The sequence below is a fragment of the Vicia villosa genome, unplaced genomic scaffold (assembly GCF_029867415.1).
Source record: "Vicia villosa cultivar HV-30 ecotype Madison, WI unplaced genomic scaffold, Vvil1.0 ctg.000739F_1_1, whole genome shotgun sequence".
NCBI lineage: Eukaryota > Viridiplantae > Streptophyta > Magnoliopsida > Fabales > Fabaceae > Vicia > Vicia villosa.
In genome coordinates this window covers 681,003-701,971 of record NW_026705330.1, presented here as the reverse complement: position 1 = coordinate 701,971, position 20,969 = coordinate 681,003, and the positions used below count along the sequence as shown (strand labels likewise).

Genomic DNA, 20,969 nt, shown 5'->3' with positions numbered 1-20,969 from the left:
CCTTTGAAACTACTTCTATTTCGGTCACTGAATCTTTGCCTTGTACCATCTTTGTGCACTCTAAGAGACCTTCTTCGTCGTCGCCATTCCTTGAAGGACTATCACTCTTCTCCGCCGGAAGGACACCGTCTGAGGTATGGTTTGTCGGTTCTGCATCTGGGTTTGTATTAGTAACTGTTAAGTCTGACTTTTGCATGGCATTTGATGTAGGTTCTAGTTCTTCTGGCGGCTCTAAATCCGTTGGGATCGGAGATAACAGATCGGAGGTTGGGTTGCCATGAAAAGCCCACCGGGTGGATCCATGACGAGGCCGGAAGATCCAGTCTGTATGCTGTTTGACCAATGCGTTGCAAAACCTTGAACGGTCTGAAATACCGCTTTGCTAGTTTCTGTGATGTCCATCAGTTTTTTTGTTTTGTTTTAACGGTTTACATCGATTTTGACAGACCGGTTATCTAGTTGGTTTCCGGTTCGACCGGCCGGTCCGGTTTTTAATACATAATAAAACTACTCCATTCAGTTTGGTTTTAAACCGGTTTAGAACAGGCACCAGTTTGATATCCAAACCAATTTTTTTGGTTATAACTCCTCGCCGTTCTGACTATATCACTCATTTTCCTCAGCACCTCTTTGAAAATTACTCAAATTCACCACCGCCTCCTCCTCCCACCACCGTCTTCAAAACACATCACCGTAACTGTCGCCGGAAAATTCAGTTAATTTCATGAAACCCAAAAGCCACATATTCAACCACCCAACACTCCAAACACTACAACAAAAATGCAACAACCTCAACAACCTTAAGCAAATCCATGCCCAAATCATAACAACTGGTCTTTCACTTCAAACATATTGCCTCAGTCACCTCATCAACATTTCCTCTAAATTCAGTTTATCCTATGCTTTCACCATCTTCAATCACATCCCAAACCCATCAATTTTCCTCTACAACACACTAATTTCATCATTGATTAATCAAAATAAAAATAGTGAAAATAAAATTAATCTAGCATTTTCACTTTATAGTAAAATTCTCACTCACAAAAATCTTCAACCTAATAGTTTCACTTTTCCTTCACTTTTCAAGGCTTGTTGTTCTAACCCATCATGGTTTCAATATGGTTTATTACTTCATGCTCATGTTTTGAAGTTTCTGAAACCACCTTTTGATCTTTTTGTTCAAGGCTCTTTGCTCAATTTCTATGCTAAATATGGGAAATTGTTTGTTTCTAGATATCTTTTTGATCAAATTGATCAACCTGATTTGGCTACTTGGAATATTATTTTGAGTGCTTATGCAAACAGTGTGAATAGTTTTGATGATGCTGAATTTTCCTTGGAAGCTTTGTGTTTGTTTTGTGATATGCAAGTGGCTAATGTAAGAGCTAATGAAGTTACAATTGTTGCATTGGTTAGTGCTTGTTCTAGTTTGGGTGCTGTTAGTCAAGGCTTTTGGATTCATTGTTTTGTGTTGAGGAATAAGGTTATGGTGAATAGGTTTGTTGGAACTGCATTGGTTGATATGTATTCGAAATGCGGGTGTTTGAATCTTGCATGTCAGGTGTTTGATAGTATGTTTGATAGAGATAAGGATACGTTTTGTTATAATGCGATGATTGGGGGTTTTGCTATTCATGGTTATGGGAATCGAGCGGTTAAGCTTTATAGAAAGATGAAATTAAAGGGTTTAGTTCCTGATGATGCGACGTTTGTGGTTACGATGTTTGCTTGCTCTCATGTTGGATTAGTCGAAGAAGGGTTGGAGATTTTTAAGTCCATGAAGGAGGTTCATGGGGTGGAACCGAAACTCGAGCATTACGGATGCTTGATTGATCTTTTGGGTCGAGCTGGGCGGTTAAAGGAAGCGGAGGGTTGGTTGCAAGATATGCCGATGAAACCAAACGCTGTAATTTGGAGGTCTTTACTTGGTGCAGCAAGACTTCATGGAAATTTAGATATGGGAGAACTTGCTCTCAGAAAGTTAATAGAGTTGGAACCAGAAACTAGTGGAAACTATGTTCTTTTGTCGAATATGTACGCTAGTGTCGCAAGGTGGAATGATGTGAAGAGGGTGAGGATGGTGATGAAAGATCACGGTGTTAACAAGTTTCCGGGTTTTAGCCTGGTGGAGATAAATGGTGCGATGCATGAGTTTCTTACAGGTGACAAAACGCATCCGTTTTCAAAAGAAATATATTTGAAGATCGCGGAGATTAATCGAAGACTACAAGAATATGGTCACAATGCGAGAACATCAGAGGTTTTGTTTGATGTAGAAGAGGAAGATAAGGAAGGTGTACTTTCTTATCATAGTGAAAGACTAGCCATAGCATTTGCTCTTATAGCGTCTCCTTCGAGTTTAGCTATAAGAATTATTAAGAACCTTCGAGTTTGTGGCGATTGCCATGAGTTTACGAAGCTTATTTCGGAGGTGTATGGAAGAGATATTATAGTTCGAGATCGAAATCGGTTTCATCATTTTAAAGATGGGAGTTGCTCTTGTCTGGATTACTGGTGATAACAATTCCAAATTCACCTCACAGCAAAATTAGTTCCTGCATGAAGATATATAGTTTGCTACATTCATTTGAAATTCATTTTACTTATAAGATCATTTAGTTGCATGAGAAACTTACTGTATGTATAATCAATATTCTACCTTGAAATACATCTCTAGTATACTCCTTCAGTAGCACTTGAAAAAGTAACTCATTACTATAAATGTTAAGATAAACATGTAAGCCTTTGAAATAATGTAAAATGTTTAATGTGAATCTATGCTAGATTGTTGTTTACCCATCATAATAGTTTAGATATGTTGATATAACCTTTTCTGCATTTTAATGTCTCTAGAACTCATATTTCAAGAAGCTGAACAGTACATTAGCCTCTTTGGTCTTTTCAACATCCTAATCAGTTTCCTCTGAGTTAGATCCACCTTCAGTTTCACCGCTTCAGTTCTGGTCAGTATGATATGGTCCAGAAGACAATCACAAACATGGCACATCATCTAGTGTCATCGACATCTCCAAACCGATAGATGGAAACTTCTAGTCTCCTCGTGCCACCTCTAAAAATATACCATCAACAAGCCCTGATCAGTTTTGTTGTAGCTCGTGGTGGCACCATCACCTGTAGATAGCATGGTTGACCATATTTCATTGACAATATTTATACATATTATTTTGTCTTCTTTACTCATATTTTAGTGCTAGGTAATTCCGACGTCGCCTATGGTTTACGCGGTTATTCACGATCCTGCCATTGTTGATAATCCCGATGTTCCTAGCTATCAGCTGCATGTGCATGGGAGGTGTGATCCGCCGGCTTTGATTCCGCTTCAGATGATTAATGCGGTTGAGCTTAAGGTGGATTGTTGTTTGGATACGGCGGTTGTTGAGGTTTCGGGAACGTGGAGGCTGCATTGTGTTACGGGGAGTCGGTCTTGTGATTGTGTTGTGGCTGTTCCTATGGGTTATCAGGTTTGTTCATTTTTCTTCCTTCTCAATGTTTAAGAAAATAAGATTTTTTTAAAATTATTTTTCTAAATTAATCTGATTATAATGTTAAAAACTTAGCGTGTGTTTGGTTCTGCGGTGATCAAAATTGATTTTGTATGAGTTAATTTTGTAGAAGAATTGATTATGGTTGAAAATGAGTTGATTTTAAAGTGATTTATGTTCGAATATATTTTTAAAAATTGTGTATGTCAATATATTTTTAATAATTTTTTTGGTTAGAAATTATTAAAAATTAATATCCGAGGTTCTATAAAATTCAGTTGGAAGGTCAATAAAATATAGTCTAAGATCTCTGAGAGTCCAAGTTCAACCGGTAAAAGTCAATATTGTTAGGTTTGACACTATCATCATAGTTCAAACCCTGAATTTCTAGGGGTTATACGCATTTTTGTCTACATAATATTGTTTGAACTGAACTTAAATACTTCTGTTTGATTCCATCTTAACTGAAATTCATCAGCCATAATTTGAATTGAGAGAAAAAAAATACTTGAATCAAATCACTTAGTTTTATAAATATATTCAATCACATTTCATGAACAAATGTTTTTTACAACTGACTCATAAGTTTGTTATAGTAACTCAAGAACTTGTTATATTTGAATAATGTTTTGACTTTTAAAGATGTTGCAGATTTTGTGTTCTGATACAATTTGGCTAACAGGGTTCAATTCTAGGTGTGGAGGTCAGTGTTCATAGGAGATCATATTCTACTCAGCTGGTTGATATGGAAGACCAAAATGGTGGTAAGGAGAACATCGTCAGAACTCAAGATGGAGGCTTTCTCAAGTCTAATGTGTTCACTTTGACTATACCCCAGGTATCCTATAGTTTATGTATTATGAACTATGTGAGTGTGAGTGTACAACACTGATTATTATCGATGTTTAACATGTGTCAGTCAAATTTAACTTAGATACCTTCTAGCACTGGTCATCAGAAGGCCTATAAATAAGACCAATCTCAGTTGTAATCATTATACAATTAAAAATTCTAGTTTAGGTTCCAAGAAAATCGTGAGCAATATTTACAATTCTAATAACTATTTTAAACGAAGTTAGATAAACTTTTAATTGGCCATTACTATTTGATATGACTGTGAGTTAGCATGTTTTTCACCTTTTCTAATTAAAAAAGTTAGTTATTAAACATTAAAAGTATTTCCAATGTGACTGACCTATTTCAACTATTTATTACCAGATTTGGTTGAGCCTCAAATGCTAAAACTGTTTAACAAAGCTTCATCTCTTGTTCTTGCAAATATCACAATGGACATACTCGATGACCTGGATGAAGTTGAGGTAAACCTTTTACTATTTTCTGGATAGAAAAAAACACTTTATGCCAGTGACTTGATTTTCTGCCTATTGAATTTTGCAATTTCCAAATCCCATGGAGGATATGAAATGATTTTTATGTTGCACATACATTAACTGTCCTGATTTTTTCTGTTTGTACCTTTTTTAGACACTTATTAAAATGTGATGACTCTTTTATATGATGATATTGTGTTGGAATTCACATAATTGTGTCAGTTTTTGCAATTAATTTTCTGTGGTATGTGTTGCATCTTTATCTAGCTTTCCTTGATCTCATAGCTCTCTAATGGCATTATTTGCCATGTTTATATAGGTGTACCCTTTGCATATTCCAGATCTTTCATCGGATTCTACATTGGTTTTATTTGGAAGATACAAGGGAAACTTTCCAGAAGTTCTTAATCTAAAAGGTGTCTTGGCTGATTTCAGTAATTTTGCAATAAACTTGAAGATACAAAATGCTAAGGACATGCCTATTGAAAAGGTAATGTTCTCTCACTATATAGCATATTTAAATTTCAACTAAATTTCTTAAGAGGTTCTAATTGTGTTTCCTCATTGCAATTCTGTTGCACTGTATTTTTCATTAACATGTTTTTGCAAGAGAACAAATAGACTATCTTACTTCTCAAGCATGGCTTACTAACAATAAACAATTAGAACAGAAGGTTTGTTATTTCTTTTTGTTTGTTGTTACTTTTTGTCACATCACCGCATGCATAATGTAGTCAAGCACAAGATCTTCAGTAGGATCGGACGGCTTGTGAAAGATTGTGAAACTCGGATCCTTAGCATGGAACGTAAGATCCTACTGAAGAGAAAATGGTACATTTATGTACACAGAAACATACACAAAAACATGAAAATTATAATACATGCCCAAAAAAAAGCCTCAACACATTTTTTTTACGATCTTACTTCAAAAAGCTCAATCTTGACCACACCGGCAGTGAAAAGATCTTTCTCTGATCGTAGCACTCTCAGGCCTCCTTAGCACACGATCTAGCGTTCGATCTTGACTACACTGCATGCATTCACATGCTTAAGTTGAAAATTTTTAATTCTAGTTATAATGGTCCCTCTATTGGATATTCAGCCATTTAATATTTTTGTGCCACGTCGTCATTTTAATTTGCAGGTTGCAAAACTAAGCTTACAAACTGGCTTTTTATCGGAGTATACACGTATGGGAATTCTCGAGATTGATCAGCTAAAGAAATCCAAGCAATCAGATGGAGCCAAAGTATGTATCAAAAACCAGATATTGATATATTGAGTTTAAGAATTATATATGATGTTATACTGCATATAACTCAGTTATATAGAAACTTTTGTAACTGTTGTTTGAAAATCATGACAAAAAGGTATCAAAAAACAAAGGTGAAAATGTCCAAGGTGAGAGAATGCTTTTGCTTCCAAAGTTAGGCATAGGCTTTGGCAACTTGACTGCAACTGCTGAGAACACTCCACCAGGAGCTGAAGATACGAAATTGCCCGATGGGGCTGAAATCTTTGTTAAGGCAGCCACAGCTTGTTGCGGCAGCCTCTGCAACCATTGCTGTTGCATGTGCTGCATTCAGGTTTGTACCAAGATGAACAACCAGTGTGCAACTGCATTTTCTCAACTTTGTATTGGTTTAGGATGCTATGGCTGTCTCAGCTGTTGTTCAGATATATGTTGTACTGGAAATGAAAGTTGAAATATCAAAGTTTGTGTATGATTATATTTATTTATTTTTTTAATGGTTAATTGTTTGTAGTTAATTGTTAGTATAATTTTTATCTCTCCTTTGCAAACACTTGAATTTCTGACCTCCAACTAAATTAATCTTTACCTCAGCTAACTCAAATCAGTTGAGATCACAGCTTGTGCATCGTTGTTATCATAAAAATGTTTTATAGTTCATTTTCCTTTGGATTTGTGTTGTATTAGGTTTTTCAGGAGTTTAGGTCAACATTTTAAATTTGCAATAGGAAGTCAATTTTCATTTTCAAATGTAATATCTGTCAAAAATACGAAACACCTTTCTTTCAAACATTTTCACTCCTTCCCTTTGAAATGATCTTTGTTCTTATTTTACATTAAGAAACAGAAACATCACAATGTACACCAATAATCTCTTCTTATTTTGTGAAGAAATTGTGAAATCTGAATATGACAGGGTTTAGCTAAGTTTTGCCTAACAATTGTTGCTCCTACTCATCATTTCCAGTGATAATAATGTCATCAAGTACACCAACAATATAGTTACTTCCCCATGGTCACTTTGACTTTATTTGAAGCACAAAACTACAATAAATTTAATGAAACTTCTAAATCATGCTAGTGGCTATTGCTTTAATCCATATAAAAGCTTTCTTAACTTGCACACAATGTTGGTGGCAGTATGTTCACCATACCCATGAGGTACATCCATGTAGATTCTTCTTCAAGCTCATCATGAAGAAATGCATTTCTCATATCAAGTTGGTGTATGATCTAATTGTAATTAGTCACTAAAGATAATATCGCCATGACAGTATTCATTTTTGCAAATAGAGCAAATATCTCTTAATAATCTACTATGTAGGTTTGAGTGAATCTTTTCACTACCAATCTTGTCTTGTACCTCTCAAAGATTCACCAGCCTTGTATTTAATAGCTTATACCCATTTGCACATAGCGGTTCCTTTCCATTTGGTAGAGAAACTAAATTCTAAAGTATTGTTCTTATCCAGTGCCTCATTCTCTAAATATATGACTTGTTTTCATTTCTTGTTGGAGAATGTTTTAGGGAGAGAGGTTTGTATTGTTATAGTTCTCTGATTTGTGAGGAAGGCTTTATGGTTACGTGAAAAGTATTCAAAGATAGTTGGATAGAGGATAAAATGACTTTTTGGTATAACTTATGATACCTTTTCTATAGATTTAACGTTTTTAGGTCAGCATTTCGTGTTAAATCGCAGGTAAATTTTTTTTATGTAAAATCGTATTCTAGAATGATTTTAAGTGATTTAAATCTTTCTGAAATCGGTGAAATCATGTAAAATTGTTGGATTTTACTCTTTGATCTGATTTATTTATTTATTTTTTGTCAAAATTTATAAATCACATTTTATATTTTGGCCCATAAAATTTTATCTATGGATTTTTAATTTAATTCACATTTATATCTTAGTTATAATATTAAATAATCTTTAGGATTTGGAGATGGATTTAATTAAGTCAAATATGAATGTTTTAATGAAGATGATGTTATAGAAGGATTGAACTTTTGATTAAGTTGACGATGAAGATGAAAAAATTTGTTTTTTTGAAGTTGAAAAATTCGTGAAAGTATTGTTTTTTTTTAATCTTTTGGATGTTACAGTTTATAATTTAGTGGATAAAGTTTGATACAAGTTTGTAAATATTACATTTTATTATGATATAGTATATTTTTGCTTTATAATTAAGTTAAAATTTTAAATAATTAATGCATTTATAATATAGGCTAAATTTCAGTTTTGGTCCCCTGTTTTGACATTTTCACGATTTTGTTCCCCCTATTTTCTTTTTAAACAGTTTTGGTCCCCATCCCAATTTTGAATCAACTGGTCATTTACTGTTCATGTACGGTCATGTACTGTTCATGTACGGTCATGTACTGTTCATGTACGGATCATGCACTGTTTATGAACAAAATTGGGATGGAGATTAAAACTGTTTAAAAAGAAAATAGGGGGACCAAAATCGTGAAAATACCAAAACAGGGGGACTAAAACTGTAATTTAGCCTATAATATTCTATAAGTATATATATGTCATATATATAAATTTAATATGAGGTAAACTCTATGATTTTACGGTTCGATTTTACCTAGGTAAAACGAGTCAAGGAAAAAACTCGACAACCTTATGTAGGTAAGGGTGTCATGTGGACAATAGATCTAGTATCAAGTATTGTTTAAAAGGTATTTTTGAAGCATTAAATCTAAAAAATGAAGATTTTCCATAAAAAAAGAGAAAAATGAAGATTTTCCATAAAAAAGAGAAAAATGAAACTAACTGGAAGTGTCCGACACCAAGTACCTGTCGGTTTTTCCAACTTATAGAGGAGAGATATCACATTTTCTACTTCAACTTGATTGAGTTGCACCTCTCCTTCTACACTATTTCTACTAGTACTTCCAACCATGTGTTTTTGTCCTCCTTTTCTTAATAAGTCCTCCTTCTGTTCTCATTCTCTATTTACAACAAAAATAAAATAAACAAATTTAAAGGACCTCTCCTTCTGTTACTATCAAAGAAATTCTATTTATACAATCTACTCTAGAACTAGTCATATTGGCATGCCAAGCTGCATCAAACATTTGCATGAAGTTTTCCATGTAAAATGGCCACAACATTTCACTTGCATTCATTAGTACATGATAAATTCCATCTTAAAAGCATAGGCAGCCAGCCTCTTCCATCTTAAACACAAATGCAGCCTCTTCTAGTTTCTCTTCCATCCTTATTAATTAATAATTACACCATTGCAATATCATTCCTTTCCTTTGTGACATTTTCTGTGACATCTGTCTCAATTTCTATATCTGATTTTTCTCCCTCTTCATCTGATGAAACCACTGTTTTGTGATGGAAAGTCTTCTGAATTTTAGTCACTCCCTTTTCCACCGGCTCCATCGCCTGATTTATCGTCATTACAACATCCTTCACAACCTGTTTGTTTGAATATATTACAATGATGAATTAGATGGTACTAAGTATTAAAACTGACTAGTAATATAACGAACTTACTCGTTGACCGCCTTCAACAACTATATCCTGGACGCTCTCTTTGACGCTTGTTCTCGGAGCCTCCACTTGAGTCGTCGTCTCTTTAAGCACAGCTGGTTTCTTCTCTCCCTCTTCATCTATATCCAATGTTGCTTCTATTCTTTCCTCTCTAACTTTTCCTTCCGCAGAAGAAGCGGGAACAAAATGATACGGTTTTGCCGAAAATACAAATACATGAGCAACAGCTGCTATGGCCATCTGCATCACCACCATCGACATGAACTATTACTAGTCTTGCACGAAAAAGAATAAAAAAGTTGTGTACTATCGTATAAAGAGGAAACCACCTACCTCTATACAGATTAAGAAATCCTGCAGCCCAGTTTGTAATTTCCCGTCATTCGGTAGCACTTGAAATGTACATAATAGCACAATACCCACACCTTGCCACCAAGTAGCAAACACTATAGCCTTAAAGCTGATGAACTTTGCGAGTGGCTTTATCGGTTGAAGTCTCTCATGAGTAACATTATAGAATTGCACAAGGCAGTATAATGCCCACATCTGGCTGAAGTTCAATACTACTGCTATATATGGATACCTGCAAAATATTAGTCGTTAATCCTGTAGCACCAACACCTTAGAAAAAAAGTGTATTCGTGTCGGTGCCTGTATCCGTGCTTCATATATTGTTAACAAATTTGAACGTGTATTTACGTTAATATTAACTAACACGTGAAAATAACTATATCTTAACAGTCAAGTATACCATTTGTAAAAAGTTATCTAGTTTTGCGTTAGAACATACCCGTAGTTCCATTTGAATTTACCGTCGCCATAAACACCAAACAGTTCAAGTATAAATGCTAAGAAAGCACAAACAGTCTTCAGGATCATCTGCACTATATCTAAGTGAAATTAGGCTTATATTGACTTCAAAGTTAGTTACTATTAACCCTTCTTTAGGAAAGTTTTAGCACCTACATATTGGACAAGACCAAATTTTTCAATAGCAAGAACATCTTTTCCAAGTTTGCAAGGTCGCCAAAAGAAGTTGCAAAACGATCTCTGTTCGGATTCAATGTTCTCGTCCGAATCATGCAACAAGGGTTTTTCGAGATTTTCCTCGGATTCATCTTCAAGTAGTTCTACAACCCTTCCTTCACCACCTAAGAGTTTTCAAAGTTCTAACATTCAGCATGGTATATAGCTATGTTTGTACGAAACTGAAGTCATGGTACAAAACTTACCAAGACAAGCGATCAGATATCTTCCGAAAGCATATAGAGCAAAGGCTTCATAGTAGCTTCTTAAAATGTCACATGGAAGAGAAAATCTTGGATTCCACAAAGAAATAATCTGCAATGATAGAGAATAGAATCTTAAAAGTATTAACCACTAAACCATTGATGCTAAAATCAAATTGGAAATATGTTTCTTAGATTAATAGAATCTTACAGACTCAGTTGCATAGATTGGAACCATGGAAATGATAGAAACAATCCATTTTTGTTCCTGAATGCAAACAAACTTCAAGTTAGTTGAAGTTTTTACAATCTCCTTAAACTATAATCTCATTTTCATGGTAAGGTTGTAACTAACTAGAATATGCAAATGAGCACACGTAATTTGTTACTTTCTTTTTATTTACACAACACTGACTCATGTGGTTGTATTTAGTCACAAACACGACATTGACACAAACACTTATCAGTGACCAATACCTATTGGTGTTACTTATCAGTGTCAGACACAAACACGACACTGACACACGTAATTATATTTAGTCACAAACACGATATTGACACAAACACTGATCAATGTCCAATATTTATTAGTGTCAATTGTCGGTCTCTCTGACACAATCATTACACTTACACATGTAATATTTAGTCACGGCATTGACACAAACACTTACCATGTCCAATATTTATTGGTGTCACGTATCGGTGTGTGACAGAACCGTGGACCCCAACACATGTCGTGACCCTAACTCATGTGGTTATCTTCGGTCACTTTAACTTTCTTAAATTATTGATGGTGTCTATGTGTCTGTGTTAGTGTTGTGTTCTTCATCGATTTTAATTGAATGTATTTTACAATACGATCATGAAAGAGTCGAAATTATTCGCAAATATAATTTAAAATTATTCGTAAATATAATTTAAAATTCTAACTAAATTGTATACAATTTCAATGACCAATCTCCATAGGACACACCAACAATCCATGGCATACAAAAGAAAAACAAAACAACATAGCTATAAGAAAAGCAATGTACCGAGGGATTGGAATATGATCTAAGATGTTGAAAAATGAGAAAAAGGGAGAGCACAAGAGCTACAAGAACAGAACACCCAGCAATGATGAGAGCAGGTTGGTGAATATTATGATATATTCCTTCATATTTAGAGAAATAATTTGATTCCATTCCTCAAGCATCTTTATCTCCAAATTCTTCACAACTTTCGCAAGTATATAACCATGTATAACAACTTTTCCTATGCAAGACAATATCATCTTTTGTTAATCAAAGAATGAATATCAACACATAGAAAAGTAGATCCATACAACAAAACAAAACCTACCTATATTTGACAAGACAACCTTGTCTTCCACAATCCAAACTCAGAAATGAAACCACTCTGCATCAAATGTTACCAATTGATATGTGAGTGTGGTAATGGATTAGGATAACCAATTTTTTGTGTATTGTACTTTGTTGGAACATAGAAGTGTAACAAAATGTGCATGATGATGATGTCATGGTTAACAAAGGGATCTTTACAATGGTTTGACACGTTTTGTATCTCATTCCACCACATGACACGTTAGCTTTATATTCAAAATTTATATAGAACACTAGTAACAAACCCGTGCGTCTGCACGGGTTCTGGTACGGGACGCGCATTTGTTTCAGATTTATATTTTTTAATAGAAAAATATTTAGTACCCGTAAAAAATAATAATGGAATGTATAAAAAAAATCTGGTACCCGTGAAAAAAATAATAATTGAATGTATAGAAAAATATCTTGTACCCGTGAAAAAATAATAATTGAATGTATAGAAAAATTTCTAGTACCCATGAAAAAATAATAATTGAATATATAGAAAAATGTCAGGTACCCGTGAAAATAATCATAATTAAATGTATAGAAAAATATCTGGTACCCGTAAAAAATAATAATTGAATGTATAGAAAAATGTTTGGTACCCATGACAAAATAATAATTGAATGTATAAAAATGTTTGGTACCCATGAAAAAATAATAATTGAATGTATAGAAAAATGTCTGGTACCCATAAAAAAATTGAATGTATAGAAAAATGTCTGGTACCCGTAAAATAATAATAATTGAATGTATAGAAAAATGTCTGGTACCCGTAATAATAAAATTTTCAATACAAAATATAATTTTGTTATTAAATATGTTATTAGAAATGTTAGATGAGTTAGATATGTAAAAAAAAATATGCAGAAATTTGTTGTGTTCCTAAGAAAGTGCATGTATGTAAATCATGTGCAATATGAAAACAACAGGTGAAGCAACTGTATAAGAAAATAGATATGAAAAAAAAAAAGAGTTGGATGCAGAGTCTATCCACGTGTATAAACATATTACTATATCTTAAAAGTTAAATTAGTATAATAGTTAAGTATAAGAGATTTAAATAAAATTAGACATCAATGATGGGTAATAAGATTTATTTTGGTTAGTGATAATGGGATCAAGTGGTTGACAATGGAGATAGATTACATTTGTCTATTTTATTTGTACCTCTCACGTAAAAAAAATAGTAAGATAAATAATTACAAAATAATTTTATATTATGAACATTTACTATTTTTTAGATAATTTGTCTCAAAATTGATTTTGTATTTATAATTATCAAATAAGATTTTAATATGTATTTTAATATATTATAATATTATAAATTATAATTATTTATGACCTATGATTCATTGATTTATGGAAAAAAAATTGATGAAGGGCCTGATTTATGTTGTATAGAAAGAAGGTGAAAAGAAAATGAAGAATGGTGTGTGATGGAGAAAAGGAATTTCTGAGTAAAAACCAAATAAATGAATATTACAATGAAGATAGAAAAGTAGAATTTTGATTAGACATTTCAAACTTTTGAAATCTAAAAATAAAATATACATTGGAATAATGCAAAAGTAGGAGTAGGTAACCAAGCATTTAATGTGAGGGGATAGAGAAAAAGAACTTAAGAAAGAATAAGAAATTAACAAATCAAAAGTTGGAAGGAGAAGACTTACACGTGGCAACATATTGTAGAAAAAAAGTTATATTAAAAAATATTATAAAAATTTAAAATAAATTGATAAAAACTTACTTTAAAAATAATTTTAAAAAATAAAACAAATATGTATGTTTATTTGAATTATAATTGAATCAAGAATATACATTTATAAAAAATATTCATTGAATTAAAATGAGCAAATATTTTAAATTCATATTGAAAAATAAATTTAGTTTAAATTCTTCTTATAAGAAATTATATCTTCTCTTATTTAAGATTTCTATAGCAAACACATGGTTAGGATTTAACTATAGTAGAATTTTGAAAGAAAAAAAAAACAGGAAAATATATTTTTGTTGATATGAGTTGTCAAACTGTATGCACAGGAAAACATAGAATGCTAGTACATGATATCTGCAAAAGTAAATTAAATGTGGGTCTCAATGTATTTTAGTCTTTCTAGATCTGACATTGAAATGACAACATGTTGGTCTCTTAATAGTAATAATATATTGAGTATCTCTATCTTTTACATTTTCAATAATAAAATATCACATCAATTTTAATCTCATATCTTTATTCAAAATAAAGTGTTTTAATGATCATAAATGAAATAATAAATAAGTTATTTTACATTATTATGAATAATATTAATAAAAAAAGGAGACAAAAGAGATAAAAAAATTTATTAATATAATTTATTTACTTCATAGAAGAAAAATAGACAAAAATCAAGAACTAATCAATGTATTTTTTTATCAAATTGTTTTATCAAATTGTTTTATCAAAATTGTTTACAAACTATAATATTATAAAACAACACCAAAACACCAAAACACTATGCACTCCCACAAATTCAAATATTATATATAACTCATAACACCAAACCAAAACTATAATAAGAAAATTTACCAATTAATTTCAAAATTTTACCAATTTATTATTCAAATATGATATATTTTTTATGAGATAAAAAGAATAATAAAAGATGAATTACAGTGATTTAGTTATATAATACTCAAAATTTAAATATTTCTCCATCAATTTTATTTATTCATTTCTTTAAAAATATTGTATTATTTAAATATGATATTTTTTATGAGATAAACAGAATAATAAAAAATGAATGTTGATAAATATAATACCAAATTCAAAGTGAACGTATGACATATTTTAATGGTATAAATTAAGAAAATTTCTTTACCAACCTCCCTATGGGGGTCACCCCCAGCGAAATTCCCAACTTACCCCTGCTTCGGAGATTCATCTCCGAAGTTTTTTTTTTGTAGATTTTTATAGATTTCGGAGATTCATTTCCGAAATGCATCAAAATTCATTTATTTTTTACAATCAGGTAAGAAAACCATTACAGGACTCAGACAGTTACCTTCTAAGAAATGTGGTAACACTTTCCTACTTAAAAGCCTACGTAACAAAAATTGGGAAGCTCCACAGCCACGCGCTAATTCCATTTTGTTACTTACAGTACGTAGTACGTATTTTTATTAAAAGAATAAAAAAACCTTTTGAAATTTCGAAGTTCCCTTTTCCTTCTCCCCACCACTCTCAGACGGTTAACTTCTAAACACTTTCCTATTTAAAAGCTTCTCACCCATTTTTCTTTCAAAATATCCCAAATCATTTTCGATCCTAAGTCTTCTTCTTTGCTTTAACGTTTTCTATCTCTTGTTACTGCTTTCATCACAATGTCTCGCCGCGGTGGAGGAAATCATCCCGAAAATCGCCGGAGTCAACCATCTCCTACACATTCTCAACAATCATCCGTCAATGCTGCAGGATCAGGCCGTGGTGGTGGTGGCCGTGGCTCTTGCGGTGGACGTACCTCCGGTTCTTCTTCCTCCGGACATCCACCTCCTCCGTCATATGCTCCGGCCCCGGTTACCTCTCCTCCGTCTGTTGTTGCAGCTCAGGTTGTTGGTCCATCTGTTTCAGCGCTGTTTGTTCCATCTGTCGCAGCGCCGGTTGCTTCCTTGAGTTCGGCTCTGATCTCCATCGAGAGCCTGACTGCCGAAGTTAAACAGAAGGCTACTCTAGAGTCGGCTCCGTCGCCTCAGAAGGCGGTTAGGTTCCCTAACCGACCTGGTTACGGTCAATTGGGAAGGAGAGTCGGCTCCGTCGTCTCAGAAGGCGGTTAGGTTCCATAACCGACCTGGTTACGGTCAATTGGGAAGGAAAATTCAAGTTCGTGCTAATCATTTTCAGTTGCGAGTGGCTGATAAGGATCTACACCACTATGATGTAAGTATAGTTTGCTCATAAGTTTTTTGTTGTTGTTTATTATGTTGGTAAGTTAAAATGTGGTATGGATTTCTAGAGGATCAGGACTTTCTAACCTGTTGCAGCGTCTCCTCCATCGTCTTCATCCGATTAAATAAAGCGAATCGTTCTTGTTTGTTATTTTTCTTCTGTCCAGACCTTTTTTCGGAAGTGCATTTCCGAATTCCTCCAAGGGGGGTGAATTCGGAGATGAACTTCCGAGAACACCACATTTTCTGAAAAATAACTTTATTTCGGAGATGCATCTCCGAAATCAATATTTTATATTAAAAAAAACACTTTTTCGGAGATACATTTCCGAAAACACCTTTTTTTTCAAAAAAAATACATTTTCGGAAATGAACTTCCGAAAATAGGGGTATTGTGGTAAATTCACCAGAGGTGGCCAAGAAGGTTAGGAGGTGGGTGAAGAAATTTTCTAAATTAATGATATAATTTTTTTGTGATCACAAGGCATTATTTTAATGATATGATTTAACGATATAAATCCATAATGATCACAAAACATTATTTTAATGATATAAATTTTGATAAAACATCATTTATAAAAAAATATTAAAGAGAATGATAAATCCAATTAACCATTATTTATAGTGATCCTATAAAAAATCATAAATTAATTTAAATTACTATAAAAAGAATTAAGTACAGGTTACAATGAATTGATTGTGGAGAAAAGATGGAGTTGAAAATTGAAATAAAAAATAATGAAGTAGAAGAAAAATAGTGAAGGCACGAGAAATGAAGATTGCTTATACACACGGATAAGAAAAAAACGTATATGTTTTGATTTTTTTTTATAAGAAATACACTTTTTTATTTATATAATATATAGAATCAAAAGTAAGTTTATGTAGTTAAACTTGAATTCGACTGATATATATATATATATATATATATATATATATATATATATATATATATATATATATATATATATATATATATATATATATATATATAGTTTTAATTTTAGCCTATTACTATAGTGAAAACGTGTCTGACAGGAAAAAATGGAGCTGTGTGCCTCTTTTCTTTTCATGATGTAGCCTGTTGTAGCTGTCCAACTCCAAGCAAATGTCTAATCTCTCTCTTATCACAATTTAATTTTTTATAGTATTGAGATCCACCATCACTCTCACAACTTTCTTCATGTTATCATTGTTTCACTCATCACTACCACCAATCTCACAACTTCACTTTTATATTCTCCTTTTGCCATCAATACAATTAAAAATTCAATAATATGAAAGACAATAATATAATTGGAAATAAAATATTTCAAGATGCAATTAATATTAAAGATAGACAATAATATTGTTTTCATATTAAAGATCATAATAATATATTATTGCAGTAACAAATATAAACAAAGGGTACAACAAATAGAATAATAATAAAAGTTGCATTAACATAAAGAACAAATATTCATTTTGAATTAATCTATAATTGATTACAATATAACAAATACTATTGATGTCAAATTCATAATCTTCTTGATACCTCTTGAATTTGGATACCATCCTTCCATTGTTCCATTTCATAATCCTATTCAATACATATAACAAATTAAAAATCTCAAACATAAATTAAAAATACAAACTTAAAAATATTTAAAAAAATAATAATTATTTGACAAATCTTTGCTACATTTAACTTACAGAAAAATAATTAGAATAAAAAATTTATAGTTGTTACAATTATAAATAAATTTTAACATATCGATTTATTTAACAAATAACTCATTGAATTGGCTACCCAGTTATCAAAAAACAATTGCACACTTACAAAAGGCTTTCTAAAATAAAATAAAAATACAAACTTATTTGAATGAGGGCGAAAAATTGCAACAGTAAAAACACAAAAGTTGAGCAAGGTGAAATTTGAAAGATGAAAAAGGCGAGATCTGAAAAACACAAAAGGAAAAAAATCGAAAAACCGCAACATTAACATTTCAGCATTGCAACACACGCATATTGCTCACAGTTTGACCTTCAACACGATAAAATCGAAAATAAAAAGTATGACCTCTGAACATATCAAAACATGGAAAACAATGGAAAAAGTGTATAGACAGACCTTGTAAGTATGAAGAAGATGAGAGTTGATTTCAAATCTGGTGGTTTTGATATCAGATTCAGTGATTTCAATTTGAGATCCGATGTTCCCGTGGTTTCAATTTCAGATCCGCTAGAAGTCGTTTCAATTTTACACGGTCTCATTCCAGTTCTGAAAGTTTTTGCTTCATCTTATTATAGTCAAGATTTGTGAAAATTAGCACCAAAATTATCAGTGAAATGCAAATAAAATAATGTTTAAAAAACGAATAGCAGAAATGTTGTATTTTAAAAAACAACATTTTTTTAAAACTCACCGGTAAAACCGGATCCAGCCTATAACCTTGAAAATAAACCACAAAATCATCAAATCAACCACAAAAATCCTATCTACAGAATCAAAACCCTAAGTTTATAAGAAAACCAAACAAAACCCATACTTTTTTAGCTTCAAAATTCACCGGCAAAACTCGATCCGTTTAAAACCTGAAAAACAAACCACAAAAGAGTTAGAAGAGGATGGTGATGATGTTATTATAGAATGAAGGTGAGGAAGAAAAAGAAGGGGGAAGGTTGAGGTAGATGACTCAGTTGTCGGATAGAAAGAGAAGAGAGAAAAAGAGAAATAGAAAGATTGAAACAATATGAAAGAAGAGAAATAGAAAGAGATGATGTAGCAAGAGGGAGAAGACATTGTAAAAACAGAGAAATGTGGAAGATGGGTTTGAGAAATCAGAGAGATGGAAGAGAGAGACATCAAAGAGAAAAAGGTTGGAGTGTGGGAATTGATAAAATTGTGTTTTCAAGAAAGATTTACAAAATATATTATTGGAAAAGCTTTTACTTGGATTTATTAGAATATCTTTTAGTTGGTAGATTGGCATACGTGCATAATTAGCAAGAAAGAAAGAAGAGCATTCAAGGTACCCACGTGGCAGCCTGTAGAACAAAAGGGGTAATTCGGTCTTTTCCAGAGCATATAACTTTCTTATATTGTAGATTATAAAATAAAATTCAAATTAATTACAATTTTGTTCACTCCAATTTATTTGCATTTTTTTGGTAGTTTCCTTTCAATTATTTTTTTTCTTTACAGTTATTGGTTTTTGACTGACTTTCTTTAGTTCTATAGTTACCCTCAACTTTCAGTTTTCATTAGGAAAACTAGCTCACTACAGTACACACAAAATATAAAACTTTCAAAATAGAAAGAGCAAAGAAAGTTTTTGCACCCTTATAGCCTCCTACATACATGATAAAAAAAAATTTTCTTTACCCACCTCCTAACTTTCTTGGTCACTTCCGGTGAATTTATCAAAATACCCCCTGTTTCGGAAATACATTTCCAAAAACGTGCTTTTATTGAAAAAAAAAAGGTGTTTTCGGAAATGTATTTCCGAAAACGTGTTTTTTTTTATGAAAAACACTGATTTCGGAAATGTATTTCTGAAATAAAGTTGTTTTCCAAAAAATTGGTGTATTCGGAAGTTCATCTCCGAATTCACCCCCCTTGGAAGAATTCGGAAATGTACTTCCGAAATAAGGTCTGGACAGAAGAAAAATAACAAACAACAACGATTCGCTTTATTTAATCGGATGAAGATTACATCGATCACATTACATAAGATTTAAGTTACATATTGTTAAACACGGGTAGGTGAGGATGAGTCAACATTTTGATAACGTCGTCCCCCAATCTTTGAAGTTTCGCGTCCAACTCGATCGGACCCTTCGAAGAAAATCGGTCGAAAGTTGTCCACTAAACTGCTAAATCTTCGTCGTTCTTGATCTCAAAAGGTGTGAACTCAACGTCTCCTTCGTCGTTAAGCGATGGCGAGCGGTACTCGAGCTTGACAACCTTTCGATTTTCCGGATATTGCAATAGCGTGTTGAGCGACGTTGTCAACTCCGCAAACGGCGTGTCGCGCGAGAAGGGGAATTGGAACGGCATCGGGTAGCCAGTGGTGAAGTAGATGAATGCTAGGTGGGGGTATGTTTGTGTCATTTGTGTTTTCTGGTGTGAAGAGGATGAAGAAGAGTGTGTTGTATTTATAGACTTATTGGGGCAATGATGGCCCAACAAACCTTATCCTACATTCAGTGGTATTTTCGGAAATGAACTTCCGAAATTTGGTTGCAGACAAGTATATTTCGGAAGTTCATTTCCGAATTATGCAGAAACAGAGGTGAATTTTGCATTTTGTGCATTGCTGAGTGTTTTGTGTAAACAATACCAAAAGCATTCAAAATAGACATAAATTAGACAATGATGACATAAAACATACTTATATTATATATGTATTGAATCGGTCCGATTTTACATGGTAGACGATAATACATACAAAAACAGTCATTACAAACAAAAACCGGTCCGATACAAACTAAAATTCACCGAACCAATCGGTGGCTCCTAAATCTAAAATAGGTATGTTCTTCGACCGCTCTCTATTTTGCTCACGCTCTTGGCTCATCATTTCTTCAAACTCCGCCATTCTTGAAACGAAAGGATCCGGCCAAGTCTCCGCCTCATTTAAATGATGTGCCGTCCATTGACAAGAAGTAGCCGGTATATGACACCCCGGTTTCAAAAGCACTTGCACGAAGTGCCGCGATCTTAGATACCCGATGCATATGATGCGGCTCGACGCGTCCAATGGCGGTCGACTATGAAGTGGAAAGAATGTCTCACATAGTCCAAATCTCGTCAAATAGACACACACATAATCATATGCACTTGCTATTAGATGGCCCATATCGGGGAATGAC

At 32.9% G+C, this 20,969-nt stretch overlaps 3 protein-coding genes across 3 annotated transcripts; 2 read left to right on the top strand and 1 right to left on the bottom strand.

The window, feature by feature from the left end:
* On the top strand, positions 1 to 3,234 carry LOC131630797 (pentatricopeptide repeat-containing protein At5g43790-like). Its single transcript, XM_058901542.1, has 2 exons — positions 1 to 134; positions 211 to 3,234. The coding sequence occupies exon 2, from the start codon at positions 725 to 727 to the stop codon at positions 2,516 to 2,518; it is 1,794 nt and encodes a 597-aa protein (XP_058757525.1). The 5' UTR covers positions 1 to 134; positions 211 to 724; the 3' UTR covers positions 2,519 to 3,234.
* On the top strand, positions 3,041 to 6,610 carry LOC131630808 (uncharacterized). The gene is made up of 8 exons (XM_058901552.1): positions 3,041 to 3,109; positions 3,216 to 3,482; positions 4,186 to 4,357; positions 4,722 to 4,822; positions 5,154 to 5,324; positions 5,434 to 5,508; positions 5,979 to 6,083; positions 6,205 to 6,610. The coding sequence occupies exons 1-8, from the start codon at positions 3,041 to 3,043 to the stop codon at positions 6,538 to 6,540; spliced, it is 1,296 nt and encodes a 431-aa protein (XP_058757535.1). The 3' UTR covers positions 6,541 to 6,610.
* Positions 6,611 to 8,791: 2,181 nt separating this feature from the next.
* LOC131630801 (protein LAZ1 homolog 2-like) lies at positions 8,792 to 12,324 on the bottom strand. Its single transcript, XM_058901547.1, has 9 exons — positions 12,169 to 12,324; positions 11,862 to 12,081; positions 11,039 to 11,095; positions 10,831 to 10,939; positions 10,565 to 10,749; positions 10,389 to 10,477; positions 9,932 to 10,181; positions 9,602 to 9,838; positions 8,792 to 9,523 (listed from the first exon to the last, which is right to left on the bottom strand). The coding sequence occupies exons 2-9, from the start codon at positions 12,009 to 12,011 to the stop codon at positions 9,329 to 9,331; spliced, it is 1,272 nt and encodes a 423-aa protein (XP_058757530.1). The 5' UTR covers positions 12,012 to 12,081; positions 12,169 to 12,324; the 3' UTR covers positions 8,792 to 9,328.
* Between the last annotated feature and the right edge of the window lie 8,645 nt (positions 12,325 to 20,969).

What these genes read in the sequence shown, in the direction of transcription:
- LOC131630797 (XM_058901542.1), top strand. Translation starts at nt 725, where the DNA reads ATGAAACCCAAAAGCCACATATTCAACCACCCAACACTCCAAACACTA.
- LOC131630808 (XM_058901552.1), top strand. Translation starts at nt 3,041, where the DNA reads ATGGAAACTTCTAGTCTCCTCGTGCCACCTCTAAAAATATACCATCAA. An exon ending in AAGCCCTGATCAGTTTTGTT is followed by an intron (nt 3,110 to 3,215) that starts GTAGCTCGTGGT and finishes TTTTAGTGCTAG; the next exon opens with GTAATTCCGACGTCGCCTAT. An exon ending in AGCAATCAGATGGAGCCAAA is followed by an intron (nt 6,084 to 6,204) that starts GTATGTATCAAA and finishes CATGACAAAAAG; the next exon opens with GTATCAAAAAACAAAGGTGA.
- LOC131630801 (XM_058901547.1), bottom strand. Translation starts at nt 12,011, where the DNA reads ATGGAATCAAATTATTTCTCTAAATATGAAGGAATATATCATAATATT. An exon ending in AAATTCAAATGGAACTACGG is followed by an intron (nt 10,182 to 10,388) that starts GTATGTTCTAAC and finishes AATATTTTGCAG; the next exon opens with GTATCCATATATAGCAGTAG. An exon ending in TTGTTGAAGGCGGTCAACGA is followed by an intron (nt 9,524 to 9,601) that starts GTAAGTTCGTTA and finishes TCAAACAAACAG; the next exon opens with GTTGTGAAGGATGTTGTAAT.